This window comes from Pelodiscus sinensis, chromosome 9, assembly GCF_049634645.1.
Source record: "Pelodiscus sinensis isolate JC-2024 chromosome 9, ASM4963464v1, whole genome shotgun sequence".
Classification (NCBI taxonomy): domain Eukaryota; kingdom Metazoa; phylum Chordata; order Testudines; family Trionychidae; genus Pelodiscus; species Pelodiscus sinensis.
This window is the reverse complement of record NC_134719.1, coordinates 17048199-17067768: the sequence shown is the minus strand read 5'-3', so window position 1 is coordinate 17067768 and position 19570 is coordinate 17048199. Positions and strand designations below refer to the sequence as shown.

The window sequence follows — 19570 nt, the reverse complement described above, 5'->3', positions numbered from 1 at the left end:
TTTCCACACCAGTCATGATTTTATAGACCTCTATCATATCCCCCCTTAGTGTCCTCTTTTCTAAGCTGAAAAGTCCCAGTCTTTTTAATCTCTCTTCATATGGAACTCATTCCAAATTCCTAATCATTTTTGTTCCCCTTTTCTGAACCTTTTCCAATGCCAATATATCTTTTTTGAGATGAGGTGACCACATCTGCATGCAGTATTCCAGATGTGGACGTACCATGGATTTTTATACATGCAGTAAGATATTCTCTATCTTATTCTCTATCCCTTTTTAAATTATTTCTAACATTCTGTTTGCCTTTTTGACTGCCGCTATACATTGAGTGAATATTTTCAGAGAACTATCCACAATGACTCCAAGATCTCTCTCGAGTAGTTATAGCTAAATTAGTCCCCATCATATTGTATGTATAGTTGAGATTATTTTTTCCAATGTGCATTACTTTGCACTTATCAACATTAAAATTCATTTGCGATTTTGTTGAGTTTTGTGAGATCTTTTTGAAGCTCTTCACAGTCTGCTTTGGTCTTAAATATCTTGAGCAGTTTACTATCATCTGCAAATTTTGCCAACTCACTGTTCATCCCTTTTTCCAGATCATTTATAAAAAGATTGAATAGGATTGGTCCCAGTACAGACTCTTGGGGGACACCACTACTTACCTCTCTCTATTTTGAAAACTTACTATTTATTCCTATCCTTTTTTCCTGTCATTTAAACAGTTATCAATCCATGAGAGGACCTTCGTTCTGATCCCATGACAAATAACTTTACTTAAAAGCTTTTGGTGAGGGACCTTGTCAAAGGCTTTCTGGAAATCTAAGTACACTATATCCACTGGATCCCCCTTGACCACGTTTGTTGATCCCCTCAAAGAACTCTAGGAAACTAGTAATGCATTATTTCCCTTTACACCAACCATGCTGATTTTTCCCTAACAAATTATGTTCATCTATGTGTTTGACAATTTTATTATTTACTCTAGTTTGAAACTAATAGTTATAACTAACACTTGTTACACAGTAATAGAGAGGTAGCCATGTTCGCCTGATCTAAAGAAGTGGGTCTGGCCCACGAAAGCTCATCACTTAATAAACTATCTTGTTAGTCTTTAAAGTGCTGCATATTTTTTCCTTTTGTTTTACTTGTTATACAGAGCACATTATGCTGGTGCTCCGGCTTTACATGGAGCCAGTTTGTTGGGATCCAGCGCCTAATGAGACATAGAATGCTTGAACAAAATGAGCTTCCTACATCCGCCAAAGTCCACAATTCCTGATTTGATAAGATCATCCCCAACTCAATCCACAGCCATGTGGTATAGCCCTACTCACCAGTTTGTGCATGAACCAGAAGTTGAACTTGAATGTGAACATGTTTTGAAATGAAAGATGTACACTATTGTAAGTTACAGTTCAAAACTAAAATAAGTCAACATGAGAGACAAAATGAAAAATGCAAATCCAAAATGTTTCTTACAATACAGCACTGTGCTAAAGCAATACCACAGCTAGTGACCAGTTGCCATCAAAATGCAAAACAGTACGGGGTTGGAAAAACAAATCCAGAACCTGTTACGACAGAAATCCTCACCAATTTTAAGTCAAATGCAAATTCTTCAAAAAAGGAACACAGATTTAGCAGAGCTCAAAAAAGGGTAACTTTTAAAGAATATTGATTTGATCTCATCTGTAGGGTGGTTTCCCTTACATTAAGGTTCTCAATTTCTGTTCTTTGGATTTAGGCAGTCCATTTTTACCTTCAGAGGGCACATCAGCTCACCAGATTTGTTTCTGACTGGATACAGGAGAATTCTCTTACTTCATAAAGCACCTTTCACATGCTTTGCACAACTGTCATATTTAGATCCATGATGGACAAAGCCACAGATCAGTGGAAGGCCCAATAACTTGCAAAGCTAAAGCCAGAAAAACATCTGCTGACAAATAGCCACAGAGCCAAATCATTACTGAAACAGAACCAAGAAATGTATGTTTTCTTCACTACAGTACCCCATGTTTCACATGCATACATATGCACTCATTTGTTAAAATACAGTACCTAAATCTCATTAAACAGTCAGGTGCAGCAGCACTCTATTTCACTCCTTTCACTGATGAACCCCGGAATGACAAAGGTATGAAGAAATCTTTTTGAAATCAGAACTGCTTCTCCTGGCAATTCATTTTGCAATGTTCACTTTTGTAATATCACAATTGATTACTTTGAAAGAAAACATTGTATTTCTGATACTAAACTGTGTCATCACTGAGTGAAACAAGGAGGTAGAGAGCTTACACAGAACTACTGTAAGGAAGAATTCACCTTCTCTGATCCACGTTGTAGACCTTGGATCCAATTTTGCTTTTCTTTATACAAAGAACTCTTACGAACATCAATAGATGTTCCTCACATAGAGGCAGAAAATATTATCTGAGTAATGAGCTGCTGTTAAAGTCTGAGGGCAGGCTCTTGCCCTTCACAATCATGACAGGAATGAATAAATAACAAACAAAGTTGGATTTGATAACATACATTTTGTGAAGCACAACAGTACCTGTTGGAAAATTCTGAACCTAGTTCCCCCTACTTTTAGATTATAAAGTATACCATAATCAATTAGGGGCAGACATACAAGAATACATATGTAGACAAAGTGGAGTTTAATATAGATGGATATTACACTTACTTTTGGGTAATTCTATCAGTATGTAGAAGAAACAAAAGCCTAAAGGAAATTTAACAGCAGATTTAACTGAGCTGTCAAAGTAATACCTTCTAAATAGCTGACACAAGGCCATGAACCTGGATCAGAGGTGTCAGCAATAGCCACTTTACCTAGTTCTAACTTAGAAAGAAAACTCTGGAGGACAATATGTGAGGGTATACAAGGGAAGGGTTTTCCTGCCTAGAATTCTGCTTTGTCGATGTTTCGGTGGAAGGCTGGCAGCTGTTAGAATTTAGCTACATCTTCCAGATGAAAGGAGGAAGGTTTTATTCAAGGAAAATAAAAGTTACAAAAATAAGACATCAGACTCTTTAAATCTCAGAATGAAACAGACTGTCTAGTCTTTTATAATTGCCATGCGGCAAGTTCTTGGCTTTTCCAGTCTATCCACTCAAATGCAGCCAATATTTGACATTTATTACAGTAAATTATATTTCTTCAATTCCGTATGAGCTGCCTGAAGTACCTTATGAACAATTGATGATAAATCGTATTTCTTTAAGCTGCATCTCCACTTGTTCTTCTAACACTCAAGATTTCTCATGCCGTGGTAGTTCAGCTCTTTCCATGGATTTTAATATTCTGCAATTTACGAGCAAGTTTCCCAGGTACTTAATGTATTTTAATTCTTATCCTTCTCTAAATTTGTAGTTTCAATGGGAAAATGGCACATTACAATTCCCTCATTTTAAATTAGAAATACATGAAAACCGGATGCCATGAACATAGCCTTTGATAAATACAGTAATTCCTTGCTTAACATGTGCCTGCTTAACATGTTTTCGCGATAACACGATTTTTTTTTAGGGAACATTTTTCGAACAACACGACCGTCCCCGCAATAACACGATTTCCCTGACCAGCCGGCCGGTCGCCAGCAGCTGCACGGGGCTTCCCTTGCCTCCTTGCAAAGCAGCGGAGGTTCGCAGCTGGCCACACTGTTCCCCAGCGACCCTCTCTGGCCAGATGCCTCACTCCCTCTCCTCTGCCCCCTGCTTGCAGCCCGTGGCTGGGTTTCCCCAGCTGGCAGGTCGCCGGCAGCTGCACGGACTTCCCCGCCTCCTGGCAAAGTGGCAGCGATTCACAGCTGGACGCGCTGTTCCCTGGCGACCCCCTCTGGCCAGATGCCTCGCTCTCTCTCCTTCCCCCCTCCCCCCCCCCGCTTGCAGCCCGCAGCTGGGTTTCCCCAGTTGGCCGGTCGCTGGTAGCTGCGCGGGGCTTCCCCTGCCTCCTTCTGTCCAGCCAGAGGGGGTCGCCGGGGAACAGCGCGGCCAGCTGCGAACCACCGCCACTTTGCCAGGAGGCAGGGGAAGCCCGTGCAGCTGCCGGCGACCTGCAAGCTGGGGAAACCCAGCCACGGGCTGCAAGCAGGGGGCAGAGGAGAGGGAGTGAGGCATCTGGCCAGAGAGGGTCGCTGGGGAACAGTGTGGCCAGCTGCGAACCTCCGCTGCTTTGCAAGGAGGCAAGGGAAGCCCCGTGCAGCTGCTGGCGACCGGTCAGCTGGGGAAACGCAGCCGCCAGCTGCAAGCCCCCTGCCTTGTCCTTCCCTTTCCTTCCCCAGAGCCAAACACCTCCCCTCCCTGCTGTAACCCAGTCCCCTTTCTCCCCCAACCTTATGTCCCGGTCCCAACAGACACCACCGCTTGAAATGCAACCCCACCTTTTCCATTATTTTCAATGGGAAAATTGACCCCGCATATCACGTTTTCACTTAACACAATCATTTTCTGAAACATGTCTATAGTGTTAAATGAGCAATTACTGTATGTATGGGTTCTAGAGAAAGACAGGAAAAAAGACAAATATTTAAATTCCAGCCTCTGGCTCAGAGAAATCTCATACAAGGAAACTATATACAAATCATATCATAGTTTACTAAAGCAATTTTTAACATTTCTAATATTAAATTAGGATTCAAGTCTATGAAAATATCAAGATGTATTTTAGAAGCATGCCAACTTCAGAGGACATCGCCCTGTACCTAAGCAAAACAAATGTATATTGCAGCTCATTTGCTGCTGCATAACAGTTCTATTAGATAGCAAACTTAAATGAGTGCAACCAAAATTACTCAGATTCTTAACCTTTATAGATTAACAGTGCTTTTACATGTTAGAGTGTAGCAAGCTCTCATACTGGATATTTCCATCCTATCCAAAACAAGCTTCATCTTCTAAGTTTCAGATACTGAATATAAGAGTTGAGATACTAGTCTACAAGTATCCCAAAATTGAATACAAGTGAGATGTCTTTCAAATGGTGCAGATTCCAGAGTTATGTTGTTCTTCATAATTCTAACAATTGTTAAGGACTTAGGAACAACAGACACTGTCATAATGCAGTGAGCAAACATAACAACACTACTTGAAGTATTATCCGTACACAAGGGCTTGTTTTATTTAACAGAAGAGCCTCATTGAACAGATACAGAAGACTGTACATTTTACACTTGAATACTATGGTCTCCTGTAGTTCCAATGGCATAAGAACATAAGAACGGCCATACTGGGTCAGACCAAAGATCCATCTAGCCCAGTATCCTTTTCTTCTGACACTGGCCAATGCTAGGTGCCCCCAGAGGGAATGAACAGAATAGGTAATCATTAAGTGATCCCAACCCTGTCGCCCATTCCCAGCTTCTGACAAACAGAGTCTAGGGACACAATTCCTACTCATCTAATAGCAGTAGCTCATCTTACTACTTTTACACAGGATGAGCTAAAACATGGCACATTCTTTGTATCTTTACTGCATTCTCAGACTATTGCTTGTCATACTTTTATGTTTGAATACAAAGGCCTAACAAATCAAAATTAAGTTCTGAACACTTGCACATTTATTAAGTGAAAACAGCAGAACCTCAGTCTGAGAACAGGAAGAGGTTGTGTGTTTAGAGTAATTCAGAGAATCTTTTGAATAGATTTAAAAGTCTCAAATCTTATTTTTATGCACCTCTAAGTTGAATTTTCTCATTACACATTGTAACCTGAAATTTAAAAGTGATACATACCAATGCTTGATAGGTAGATTATAAGTAACTTCTTGCCAATGTCTCTGAGCTTCATAGTCTCCATACATAGGAGGTTTTCCTGCACCTAAAAAAGCAAGAGATGGCAAAGAATGCTTAAGTATTTATTTTTTGTGTCTGACACTGCTTTTCCTCCAAGAATGCATCTGAAAATTAATATCATACTTGTTCTGGGTACATCACTATTACTACTATATAAAACTGATACAGAATGAATAATGGATGTTTCCTATAAAAACATACATATGTAATACAATACAAGCATACTTCTGATCTGAATATTTCTCAGATGTGCAGTTATCAACTAGTACAATTTTTAAGAAACAGATGCAGAAGTCTGATCATTTTAAAAAGTCATTGGTAATGTTATCAAATATAGCATGAAAACTGTTGCATTTTCTCAGAAATAAGACCATGTAAAATTACTGCATTTCTATACATTTGTTGTTTGCAAAAATGCACTACTACACTTTCTGAAATCAAACAGTAAATGAATTGCCCTTCTTCCACAGTTCTTAACAGTGTTAACACTGTAAGCAGTTTACTTATTTCTAATGTGTGATGTAATATTATTCTATTAAAATGGCCCCATATAGCGAGTAGGAAGAACTAATTTTCACAAATGTTTCTGAGTTACCAGACTGTCTATTCTCCATTTTTGTTTACCAGAATCTTTTTTCCCACATCTTTCAACTGAGGGTATGTCTACACTTTGCATTGATAAAGATTTTTTTCATGGCATACTGAACTAACCTCCCAAGAGTCTTGTAAATGGTGTGCATGTGTGTGAGAAGCTGCCTTTGACATTGGTCATCACTCAGAATTGCTACATAACAATCACTCAGGGTATGTCTACACTACCCTCCTAGTTCGAACTAGCGGGGTAATGTAGGCATACCACACTTGCAAATGAAGCCCGGGATTTGAATTTCCTCGTGAAATGAGGAGTAACGGTAGTTCGAACTAGGAAGCCTAGTTTGAACTACCCAGTTCGTGCCCCGTGTAGCCGCGCTGCACGGGGTTCGAACCAGCGGGGTTTTAAAAATGGCGGCGCCCCGCTTATGCAAATGAAGCCCGGGAAATTCAAATCCCGGGCTTCATTTGCAAGTGCGGTATGCCTACATTACCCTCCTAGTTCGAACTAGGAGGGTAGTGTAGACATACCCTGAGTGATTGTTATGTAGCAATTCTGAGTGATGACCAATGTCAAAGGAAGCTTCTCACACACATGCACACCATTTACAAGACTCTTGGGAGGTTAGTTCAGTATGCCATGAAAAAAATCTTTATCAATGCAAAGTCTTCATAGGTTTCCTCACAAACAAGTTCCTTGAAATGGTGTGATGGGTAGCCACACATTATACAGGCATGGTATACAGAATATTCACTGCCTTTATCTTATGCTTACTTATTAAGAACAAAAACATGGCTAACAGTTTCTTCCACTGAGATATTGACTCCAATCTCATGGAGATTGAAGAGTTTCTTTTAGATGTAGGAAATCCATCTATAATTCTTTCACATGATCTATGTTTGTGGGATTCACACAAGCACAAATATATGTGATTTCTTTGTGGTCACACAATGACTGTGCATTATTTTTATAATAAGAAACATTTAGATGAAAGATTCCCAAATAGGTGAGGTCATCTGAGAGTAAAAGTCTCATCAATGCCCACCCTGCAATGATAAATCCACAGAACAGACAGAATATGTCACAGAATTTACTAAATATAAGGAATGATATTAACCACATTTTTCTCACCATCTCAAAATTTTTGTGGATATACAGGAATTGTATCACTGTTTCCGTCCAAAAGAGATAAGGAATGGAAATCAGATCATTTTAGAATTAGCAAATTAGGTCAGACAGTGGATTAAGACAAGTCCTACTTTCTATATTCAGCTAGCTGGTGAACTAAGTAATTTGCTAGCTCCAGAATAGGTACTTACATTTTTTTAAATATTAGCATGCTCTAAACCAGACCAGAAGAACATGTCAACCATGCCTAAGGAATCTTTACTCAAGAAAGGCAAAAGGAATCCTACCACATTAATTAATACACCTTTCTGAAGCTAGCAGCAGATATATAGCCAACTAGGATTCAGAATCTAAGAAAAATATATTGTTGTTCACATGCATTCCAATTTTCCATTCTTACAAGAAAAGCCCCAGATACTGCACACAGGCTCTTTAAATCAACCCTTGCTTTGTTCCGTTTTATTGCTGTCTGGAAACTGGAGATTTCAAGAGCCTAATTCTGCCTTCAGGTACATGGCAGTTGGTTTCTACTCATTTAAAGGAGGCGTTGAAAACTTATTAGAAGACAAAATCTGGCCCTTAAAACCTTAAGGCATGGGTTCCCAAACTGGGGGACGTACCCCCCGGGGGGGGAGGGCGGGAAGAAATTACAGGGGGGGTGCAAAGCAACCCAGTCACACACACCCCCATCAATCCCACCCCAAGTTTTGCTGCTATTTTTTTGGGAGAGGGGGGCGTGAGGGTTTCTCAAAAATCAAAAAGGGGGCATGATGCCAAAAAGTTTGGGAACCACTGCCCTAAGGCCATGGTGTCCAACAGGCTAGCCACTAAGAACATGTGGCTATTTGGCCAGTTGAGTGTGGCTAGTTCGCTATAGCAGTAGCCCTTATAATGCTTCAGAACTGGTTGGACACCACGGTAGGGATGTTAAATTTAGTTTAAATCAACTAGTTGATGGATTTTCCCCTGACAAGTCAATTAGGTGATAAGCCAGGGACCCGCAGCAGGGTTAGCTCCCACCCTGGCTATGTAGTAGCCTGGGAGCTAACTCCACTATGGCTCTGCCTTTTAAATGTATTAAGAGCTGCCAGGCTCTTAGTACATTTAAAAGGCTGAAGCATAGTATGGGTGACCTGGTGCAAGTTCGCACCATCCCGTCCCCTTGCACACCAGCCTTAAATGAAACAGGCTAGTGCTCAGTGCGGGGACCTGGCACAAGCTGAGAATCAGCTGGCCATTTAAAAAGCAGAGGCACAGAGTCTGCTGATTCCCAGCTCACACCCAGTCCCTGCTACCCGCTGCCTCCCTGTCCCCCATGGAGATGGTGCTGGGGGAAACCGGCATTTAAGCCAGCTCTCCCCAGCACCGGCTCCTGCTCCCCATCTTGCTGCTTCTAATAGAAACAGCATGGGGGGGAGGAGGGGAAGTGACTAATCGAGGGACTAGTCAACTATCCGATAAGCTTTTACTTATTGGATAGTCAACTAGTCGCTTACATCCCTACACCACAGCTCTAAGAGCTTGTCTTCACTACACAGTGGATCAATGCTACAGTGATCAACCTACCGGTGGCTAATTTAGCACATCTACTCAGACACAATAAATTGGCCTCCAAGAGCTCTCCCAACTCTCCAGGACAAGAAGTGTAGGTGAAGTTGACAAGAGAGCACCTGCCAACGACCTTACCACGTGGAAGACTGTGTGGTAAGCACATCTGTAACAGCTACGCTATTTACATAGCTGAGATTAGATCGACAGCAGCGGTATAGCATAGACCAGACCTGAATGTACTATAAACTACTATTCCTGAATAACTGTCTAAAACCAGTAGCCTTAACCATGCTGCCTTGGATAGTGACCTTCACTGCCATGCATCTGTCCTCTCCCGAACATAACTCTAATTCAACAAGACTAGTAATGCCTCAAAAAGGCATCACAGGACAAACAAGATACATAATATAGAGAAGACTAGTATAGTTAATAGGAGTGGAAATAACCTCCTGGAGTCTGGTCATTCATGCCACACTATTCTGAACAATGCTGAATCAGCATTGCCAGCAGAGTCTGCTTCAGAAAACAGCAAACAACTACTTCTAATCTTTTGATCAAATGTGTAACGTCACTGAGCAATAGTGGCAAAGCAAAATAAAGGGATTACATCTTCCTAAAAATTACATTCTGTAAAGACATGGGTGTCGGGTGAAGGCCCAGCTGGGGAAGGCAAGGCCCAGCCCTGCCTCTTCCACCCAAGGCCCCTTCCCTGGAGACAACTCCCAGCCCTATCCCGCTTGGCCACGTGGAGAGCCACAGCTATGTGATGCAGCCCTGGCCTAGCTCTCCCCAGTGGCCGGGGAAAGCCAGGCTGCCGCGCTTTGGCCCCATCCTCTCCAGAGACTGGAGACTGCCATGCCACGGTCCAAGCGTTCCCCAGAGACCAGATGAAACCTGGCTGCCACACCACGGTTCCAGTTTTCCCTGGAAGCTGGGGGAAGCCGGGCTGCTGTGCCATGGTTCCAGCCTTCCCTGGTGGCTCAGAGAAGCCGGGCTTCGGCGCCGCGATTCCAGCCTTCCCCGGGGGCCAGGCTGCCGTGCCGCAGTTCCAGTCTTCCAGGGCCGGGCAGATCTGGGTTGCTGCGCCATGGTACCAGCCTCCTCCAGCAGCAGCCCCAGCCTTAGGTGGTTGGGCAAGTAGGCAGTTTTGGGAAGGCTGAGACGTCCTTTGCCTACATCACCAATCACCCATGTGTAAAAACATTTATCTTTTCCAATGTACTTTATGCATTTGACAGTCCTGGTTTATAATCAGGTCTACTATTTCCCCTATATAGTCAATTAGGCCATGAGCCAACAAAGTACACAAAAAGTCCCAGTAAAATCAATGATACTACTCACATAATTCAGTAAAAGCACATGACTTACTCAATTCCTTCCTTGCTGAAAATTCTTTTGTAAGGACAAATTATAGAACAACAAATTCCTTATGAAAAAAACTTAAGGAAATTTTTTAAAACTCAAAACATTATTTAAAGGGTACTGTCTCAGAAGCTGGATAATTCTGGAATTAATTCATTAAAAATAATCTAATTAATACTGTCCCTTTAACATGGTGAGTGCATGCAGCACAGCAACATAACACAGTAATACAGTGATATTAATAGAAAAGTTATTGAATTTTGTGTGTAAGTTTACATAGATGAATTCTCCAAGACCTAAGCTATCTACCAGAGAGGTCTCAAATTTATATCTTTAGAATGCATGCAAGTTACATAAGAACAGCCATACTGGATCAGACCAACGATCCATCTAGCCCAATATCCTGTCTGCCGACAGTGGCCAATACAAGATGCCCCAGACGGATGGACGAAACACAACAGGTTCCCTCCTCTGTCACCCATTTCCAGACAAACAGAGGGATCATGTGATCCCTCCCCTGTCACCCATTTCCAGACAAACAGAGGCTAGGGACACCATTCCTACCCATCCTGGCTAATAGCCATTGATGGACCTAACCTCCATGAATCTATCTAGCTCTTTTTTGAACCCTGTTAATGTCCTAGCCTTCACCACATCCTCTGGCATAGAGTTCCAGAGGTTGACTGTGTGCTGAGTGAAGAAAAATTTCCTTTTGTTTGTTTTAAACCGGCTGCCTATTAATTTCATTTGGTGACCTCTAGTTCTTATATTGTGGGAATAAACAAATAACTTTTCCTTATTAACTTTTTTCACCCCAATCAGAGTCATAATTTTATAAGCCTCTATCATATTTCCTCTTTTCTAAACTGAAAAATCCAAGTCTTTTTAATCTCTCTTCATATGGGATCCATTCAAAACCCCTAATCATTTTTGTTGCCCTTTTCTGAACCTTTTCCAATGCCAATATATCTTTTTTGAGATGAGGCAACCACATCTGTACACAGTATGCAAGATGTGGGCATAACATGGTTTTATATAGCATCATGTTAGCTATCTTCCAGTCATTAGGTACGGAAGCTGATTTAAAGGATAGGTTACAAACCACAGTTAATAGTCCTGCAATTTCACATTTGAGTTATTTCAGAACTCTTCGGTGAATGCCATCTGGTCCCGATGACTTGTTGCTGTTAAATTTATCAATTTGTTCCAAAACCTCCTCTAATGACACCTCAATCTGGGACAATTCCACAGATCTGTCACCTAAAAAGAATGTCTCATGTTTGGGAATCTCCCCAATATCCTCAGCCTTGAAGATTGAAGCAAAGAATTAATTTAGGTTCTCCACAATGACTTTATCATCTTTGAGTGCTCCTTTAACATCTTGATTGTCCAAGGACACCACTGGTTGTTTAGTGGCTTCCTGCTTCTTTACTAACAATTATGAAAGCAAACAATCATGCTTAATTTTTTCAGTTTAACAGCAAACGACCACTCCAAGTAAATGAAACCAAAGTGTCATGCATCAATTTAGACGGGAAAAAAACCTGGACAATTCTTGTGGTTTTAGGTCAAGGCTTTGAGCTATTTTATGAGAAATTAGGGGTTAGTCCTAAGCTCACTTTGTGGTTCTCCTACCTGGCAGAGATTGGAAGTGTTTAAGCATTTAACCAAAGGAAGCTTTGTAAAAATTGACTAAGGCGTCCAACAGCCAATGTAGAAGAGCCATCAAGGAGTCTTGAAAACATTTATGTTATTCTTTTACAAGAAACACAAAGTAGGAGAATGGAGAAGAAATGGATCCAGTAAATGTTACAACTGTGGTTTAACTCACAACAAATTCAGGCAAATGTGGATGATGATTGTAAAAATCTAACCCTTCATTCCAAACCACCGGTATCACCCTTCTTTCACTACTACCAGTACAGCTTTAAGTAAATGAGCAATTTTGAAGGGCAAGACTAACTATCCATACTATAGTTCTAATCTGCAACTACTCCACTATTTAAGGTGCAGGAAAGAAAGCTGGCTGCTCTTTTATTCCTTCTAGCACATTTTAGTGGTGGACTTTGTAAAACAGGATTAAACAGAAATAGGGGGATTAGAATGAAATAGCTTTTTTCAACATTTGGATTGCAGTGGCTGTGATATGGCTCACTACTAACTCCAGAGAAATGGCAACTCAAATTCTCAGAACCTTAGAGAGGCACAGTGACTATTATAATATGGCTATGTACTGCTTCCTGTTTATAACACCTTGCAAACAAATTTTTAATTCTTAACAAAAGCTTTGCAATTCACTTTTATATATCTGTTTTGCAGACTGTAACTATACATTACCTGAATAAGACCCAAACGATACTGCCCAGCGTACAATAAGTCCTAGTAGGATAGTAATTGTAATTAAGCTCCATTTTTCCATAGCTGCTGTTCAAATCAATCCAGAAGGTACCTGAAAACAAGAAAACAAACTCTATCATTCGGCTTATGTTACTGTTCCTTTATGCACTTGGAATCCCATGATAATTTAGAGCAGTGGTCCCCAACATGGCGCCCGCTGGGTGATCGGGGCCGGCCCCACTCCTGGGCGTGTGGGTGGTGCCGGCCCCATGGTGCGCAGTCAATGGGCGGCCCCACCCCTGGGTGCATGGCGCAAGGGCTGTGTCAGCTCCGGGTGCATGGCACGGGGGCAGCGCCGGCCCCTGGTCATGCGGCACAGGAGCGGCGCCAGCCTGAGGTGCACGGGCGCTGCCGGCTCCTGGACGTGCGGCGTACGGGTGTCCATGCCCTTGGGCGCGCGGCACAGGAGTGGTGCCGGCCCCGGGCATGCAGTGCATGGGCTGTTACAGCCCTGGGCGCGCGGCGTATGGGCATCCCTGCCCCGGACACGTGGCACAGGAGCAGAGCCAGCCCAGGGCATGTGGTGTATGGGCAGCCCCACCCCTGGGCGTGCAGCACAGGAGCGGCGCCAGCCCCAGGAGTGCGGTGCATGGGTGGCGCCAGCCTGGGCACGCAGCATATGGGTAGCCCCGCCACTGGGTGCCCGGCGTGTGAGTGGCCCCACCCCCGGGCGCCCGACAGCCCTAAAAGGTTGGAGACCACTGATTTAGAGACACTGATGGTAGTCTCACTCTGCCCCACACTACTGTATACATATGGTGTAGCAATATTGCTTCTTTCTCCATGCTGCAATTTTAGTCCTGAATGAGAGAGTTTGTTCCAAGCACTGAAAAGTTTCTCAACATAAAACCAAACAGAAATATTGTCTCCCATTTCTGAGCCACAAGCTGACAAGGCTTCTGACAAAAGAAAGAGTGAAAGACTTTGAACTACTGAAAGGAACCCAAGTCTCAAACCAATGTTATGTTGCACACATGTGTACTTTATTAGACTCCAATTCCTTAGTATGTTGGGGACTATACATGTAATACAGCTAGGTGGAATGTGGTTTCTTTATGGACAATATAATTTGAAAAAACTTCCTGTTACAATGTTTAAATTGGAGGAAAGAAAATACTTAGGCTGCTCCATATCCATAACCATAAGCAGCTCATTAGTTTACTTACTACTGAAAACCTGCAAAATTTTCAAGGATTTCTGTACAATTCTGAAAATTCCTCAACTATTAATCAACTAACAATAGCAAATACAGAATTGATAGTGACATTTAACCACTTTTTCTACTGCATTATCGTATGCTTACATGATGACTTAGGCTAAGAATGGATGTTTGATTGGTGTCACTGTGCTCATTCTAAATACAGACCTGATTCTGAAGAAAAAAAAATGCCCAGAAGTAGAGATTACTGAAATGAGTAGTCCTGTTTACACCAATGGGACTACTAATACATTTATTCAAATAAATGTGTAACTGCTGAAAATGCAGGGAGAGAAGAGGGTGATTCCCTCCTGCCCCCCGTGCTATTTCTTTCATGTTCTTTTGAATAAATATTATATGCTTTTTCTTATAACCATTTATGAGGACAAGAACTCATGTCTTTTTGCAGTCTCCTGAGAGTTAAGCTCCACAAAGCACAAGAAAGCTATAGCTTTAGTTTGGATTCTTATATACATGCCACAGCTATACCACCAGGCTGCAGTGTCAAAAGCACTCCCCCGACTAAGAGAAATCATTCCTTATTTTCCATGCCTTTAATTTCAGTCTATGATTCCTCACCTTTTTTTATAGCAAACAAAACAAACACATTTTAATAACCTGGAAACATAGGGTTAAATTCGGTAATGGCATATATGGGTACTGCTCCTCTGAAGCCAACTTACTTTTGGTTCCAGGAGTCTGATACTAACCAGAGCTGAACTAGGCCCTTAGTCCTTAACGTTTCATTAAAATATTAAGTCCATTTCTATAAACAGGGATTACAAATGTTACCTGTAGAGGGTGGAAGTGTAACATAGTTTTGCTGGGCCACACATAGAGTGAAATGAGAAGCTAAAAATGATAATAGAGTCACAGCAGGTGAGTTTTACTTTTTCTTTTATGCTGGTTTTAAATGAAAAAAGGAATCAGGGACCCCACCTCCACTTACGGGACTCTACTGATCACAGATGCCTTCCACAGAAGATATTCAGGGTGAAATTTTCTAAGCATATATGAGGGGTGAAACCAAGGACACAGAAGGGCTGGCCTGCCCTCAGCTTGCCTGCTATAGAGCTTGGTTGTCCATCCTAAGAACCTAGTGGCAACACCGAATCCGGGTCTGATATAATTGTGTCCAAAACACAGGGGAACATTCACATCAAATATATTACATCCACTGTAGGGTTTGATGCAGCAATCTTGTACAACTCACAAACCTCTATGGCCCCAAATGTTTTCTTCTCACTCAACCGTGTAAGAAGTTTGAGGAAGAAACTGCATTAGCCATGTTAATCAGAACATAAATTTAAAACAGGCAGCCCAGCCAGAGACAAAACAGCAGTAGCATCTCCTCCACAGAAGATTCCATGCAGTGGAGGAGTCTAACTCTGGATTTGAGAGCCAAAGTCTCTGTCCTCTGAGAAGAAGAGACAGCACTGAGAGTCAGTAAATTTTAACATTTGTGCTACTGCCAAGAAACAGCAGCATGAGCATTCACACCAGCTGTGTCTGTGACAGAGCAACAACATCACCAGATATTTTTAGGTTATGTACCTACCCACACTTTATGTACCAATGACTGAATCTTGTGCCACCCAGAATTGCTCTCTCCAGCAGTCCTCGAGTTGCATAAATGGATATTAACTCTGATATCTGTGTGATTTTTATATAGCTTATGCATATGTTACATGTCTAAATAAAATATTAAACTAAGATTGACAAAATGATCAGTAATGTCATTCTAAATGAGTTCTCCCTTCCCCTTGGCTTGTAACATCAGTCTTTAACCCCGACACCACAGACAAGTGCTGCATATGTCTTGTTGTTTCTTCTTGTAACATACCAAAATCTCTATATCCCAGCTAAAACCCATCTCTTATCAGTGTCAAGATAGAAATGTAAACGGTGACCTTTTCCTCCATAATGTGCCCTCACTCCAGTCTATTCAAAATACTACTGCTAAAGTAATCTTTCCCTCCAACCTATAGGTGCGCTCATCCTGAATCCCTTTTCTGGCTTCCTCTCTTTTCAAGATTAAATTTAAGATACCTGTCAAGTCCTAAATAATCCCATCCTCCCCAATACCTAGACTCTCCTTCTCTTCTACTCTTTTCATCTTCTGCTGCCATTCTTGCTTTCACATTCCATCGCACAGTTCCTTATTATTAGAACAAGCTCTCTTTTCTTGTCTATCAAATTCCCTCTTTCTCCTTCTTAAAAACCCAGTTCTTAAAGAATTCCATATTACTTTGTCCTCCTCATTAATAACTGCTCCATACTCTTCCTTGACCAATGGTTGCCCTGTGTTTTGTCTGTGTGATATTCTATGCTCCTTGGAGAACAGACAACTTCATACTCTGATAAGGAAAGTGATGCATAGATGTATAATGCAAAACAAATAGTAGTAACAATAAAGAACACCTATGGACAGAGAACACAAAGATACTTAAGCACCTAAATGATGCCTATTTTTAGGAACACTGCAATCCACAAAACTTCTGCTTAGCTTCTGCCTAACCCTGTTGGTACCTAAACTCACCCAGCACCTAAGTTTTGGCACTAAAAGTTCTCTAGGCACCTACATTCCTTATTTTGAAAATGTGCACCAATGCCACACTCCAGGTGCCTAGAAGCTTATCTCCCAACTAAGGGATCCACAAGTCAGGGGAAAGAGAAGTGTTCCTCTGCTTAAATTGTGCCGAACCCAATTCAATAGGTGTGCTCAGAAGCTGCCTAACTTCACAACATGACTAGAGGGAGGAGAGAAAGGAGGACCTTACTTATTACTCTATTGGGTTAAAGATTCTTACATGGGATGTGGGTCTCTTGGTTTAAGTCCCCACTGTGACTGATGAGGAGACAAAATTTGAACAGGAAATCTACCACCTCACAGGATGTAGGTGCATAATGCTGTTGTGACTCAGAAAAAAAAATCAATTCCTTTCTGATTACTTGTTCAGGATGAGTGCTTAAGAATAGGTACTAATCTTAAAAACACTCATGCTGTTCCACCACAGTGTTTCTGTTTTGTCAAGCCAGGAAACATTAGACTTCTACTTGTTAGTGTCATTAATGTAATGTTTTCACTATTTTTGTTGCTACTGAATGTTAAGTAAAACTTTAACTTTATTAAACTGTTGAAGCTCCTGTCAGATGCAGAAAAGGAAACACTTAAAATGTCAGCAGCAGCCCTGAACCAGTCTCTAAACATTTGACCAGAGAGGAAATTGCAACTGAGGTGCAATAATTAGCATTTTTCAACATTTTCTGAAACCAATCACATGCAACACCACCAAAAAGAACTGAACATAATTATAAAATAGGTGACACCCAAGTAATCAAATCTAGTCATTCTGACTATCATATTGCTTATCCTAATACTCATTTCAATACCAGCATGATTTCATAGATCCATGTTTTATACTGTCTATGGTCAAGCTACAATTATAAGATCTTGTGGGATAGTAAGTTAGTTCTAGATCTCAGTTATTGATATTTTGTATTTTGTCAGTGATTCATTATTAATTTCTTTCTGTGCTATCTAATGAACTACTTACTACTCACGTATAAGTGGACCAGGAAAAACACAGAAAACCTCTGGGATCTATCCCAAAAAAACTTATTGGCTTGGACCCTTGTATACAAAAATGAATGTTTGTTCAACTCGAGGTATAATAATGTATGAGGCATTTCCAGTCTTTTCCAATTGTGTCAACTGGGGATGTTAAAATGTACATATTTATGTAAACGTGTAAGCACTGAAAAAATTCAACAGTTACACGTTTACATGCAGGGGTGTTTCCCCAGGAGCTGGTGTGTGGAGAGTGAGAGCATGGGTAGCCAGAAGGGCTTTCAGCTGCTCCCTGTGCTGCTGCCTCTGGATTAGAGGCAAAGCTCCCACCTCTCTCCCCTCCCCCAATGTGCTGCCTCTGACACAGAGGCAGCAGCACAGGAGGGTGGGGGCCTTACTTGTAACCGTAAAGGTTAACCAACGAGCCCAGGCTCAATTGACATGTGCACTATTACATCCCAGTGACAACATAAATAAAGGGGCAATGTGAAAGGAGGGGAAGAAGCAGTAGCTCAGTGGTTCCCAAACTTTTCAGCATCACACCCCCTTTTTGATTTTTCAGAAACCCTCATGTCCCTCTTCCCCCCCAAAAAAACAGCTGCAAAACTTGTTGAGAAAAGAAAAGAAAAGAAAAGAAAAGAAAAGAAAAGAAAAGAAAAGAAAAGAAACTGACCAGGGCCAAAAAACAAAAATAGGAGCAAAACCTGGGGGGAAGGGGGACTGACCAGGGGGGAGGCCTGGGTCGCTTCATGTGCCCCCCCTTTGGGAACCCACACAGTAGCTGATCTGTTTGAACAAAGATGGCAGTTTCTTTTTTTAAATAAAAAGAGGACACACCTGAGAGGGAGTGTATCTCTATCAGTATCTACCAACTCACGTTGTAGATTAATTAATATCACACATGAATACGTGAGTAGGTAGACACTGATACAGATACACTCCCTCTCCGGTGTGTCCTCTTTTTCAAACGCTCAGACATGATAACCCTAGTGTGCGCGCCACATGCCTGTGTGTGATGTTATCAGGCTCTTAGGAGCACTGTGATGGGACCCAAGTGCAGCTCAACAAGGCAAAGAGGAAAAGGTCACGGGGGTGAATTTTTCAAGCTCTTGATTTCTCCGACGAGGGGGGGTCTGCTCGGTGGGCAGATGACCCCACCAGGGACCCCAGGAGAGATCCACTTCCCCGTCTCGCACCATGCGGGTTTCCTCGGAGCTCAACGGCCATCCGCCCTCCCCACGAGATCAGTGGCAGGGGGAGGCCACATGCTCCCCGTCAGGGGGCTGCGGACCTGCCCCCATCTGACAGGACCAGACGCTTCCCGCCAGCCTTTGGTTCTCCCACACGATGGGGGCGGACTCCCCCCGTCACACCGCAGAAGGCCCCACCCGGGCCCGCTTCACGTAGGCAGCTCGGGCCCGCGCCAAATCCCCGCGTGAACTTCCCGCCGCGACTCCAGAGGCCCCGCCCCGGGGTGACACCTGTGGAGCGTGGCCCGCCTCACACGCACCGCTGCCTCTGGCTCCCTCAGCACGGGAGCGCGCTCCGGGCCGCCCGCCCCCTTCCCTCCTGCGCGAGCTCCCCGCATCCCACTGGACACAGGGACTCACCGTGACGCGCGCCTCACGCGCCCCCGCCAGCGATTCCGCGCCCGAGTCGAGCTGCTTCCGGGTGCGGTTGGCGTGCACGCGCCCGGCAGCGTCACGCGGGCGCGAGGACGTTGGGCGCGAAGAGGGGATGGGGCAGGCACAGAGAGAAGGGGAGCCGGGAGCATCCAGGGGAATGGGGAGTGGAAGGACCGCACGTGGCCTGCCAGGCCGAGCCCCCACAGCCCTAAGCGCTACCCGTTTGGAGCGTGCCCGCTGCCTGAGGCGCTGCATCGGGCTCTCCTGTGGCCTCCCTTTAGCCAAGCGAGGGGCCTCCACCAGGGCTTTAAGGTCACCAGTTTACCGTGGGCTCCTCTCCA

The 19570-nt window shown here is 42.9% G+C and overlaps 1 protein-coding gene across 3 annotated transcripts in view; it reads right to left on the bottom strand.

The window, feature by feature from the left end:
- ALG6 (ALG6 alpha-1,3-glucosyltransferase) overlaps positions 1–19360 on the bottom strand; it is a 50190-nt gene extending 30830 nt beyond the window's left edge. The window contains exons 1-3 of one of the 3 annotated variants that reach the window (XM_075936152.1): positions 19215–19360; positions 12776–12887; positions 5746–5830 (exon numbers count right to left, since the gene is read on the bottom strand). In XM_075936152.1, coding sequence (XP_075792267.1) covers positions 5746–5830; positions 12776–12857 — 167 coding nt within the window. In that variant the 5' untranslated portion in view covers positions 12858–12887; positions 19215–19360. The other 2 variants (XM_075936153.1, XM_075936154.1) reach the window with 2 other exon arrangements.
- Between the last annotated feature and the right edge of the window lie 210 nt (positions 19361–19570).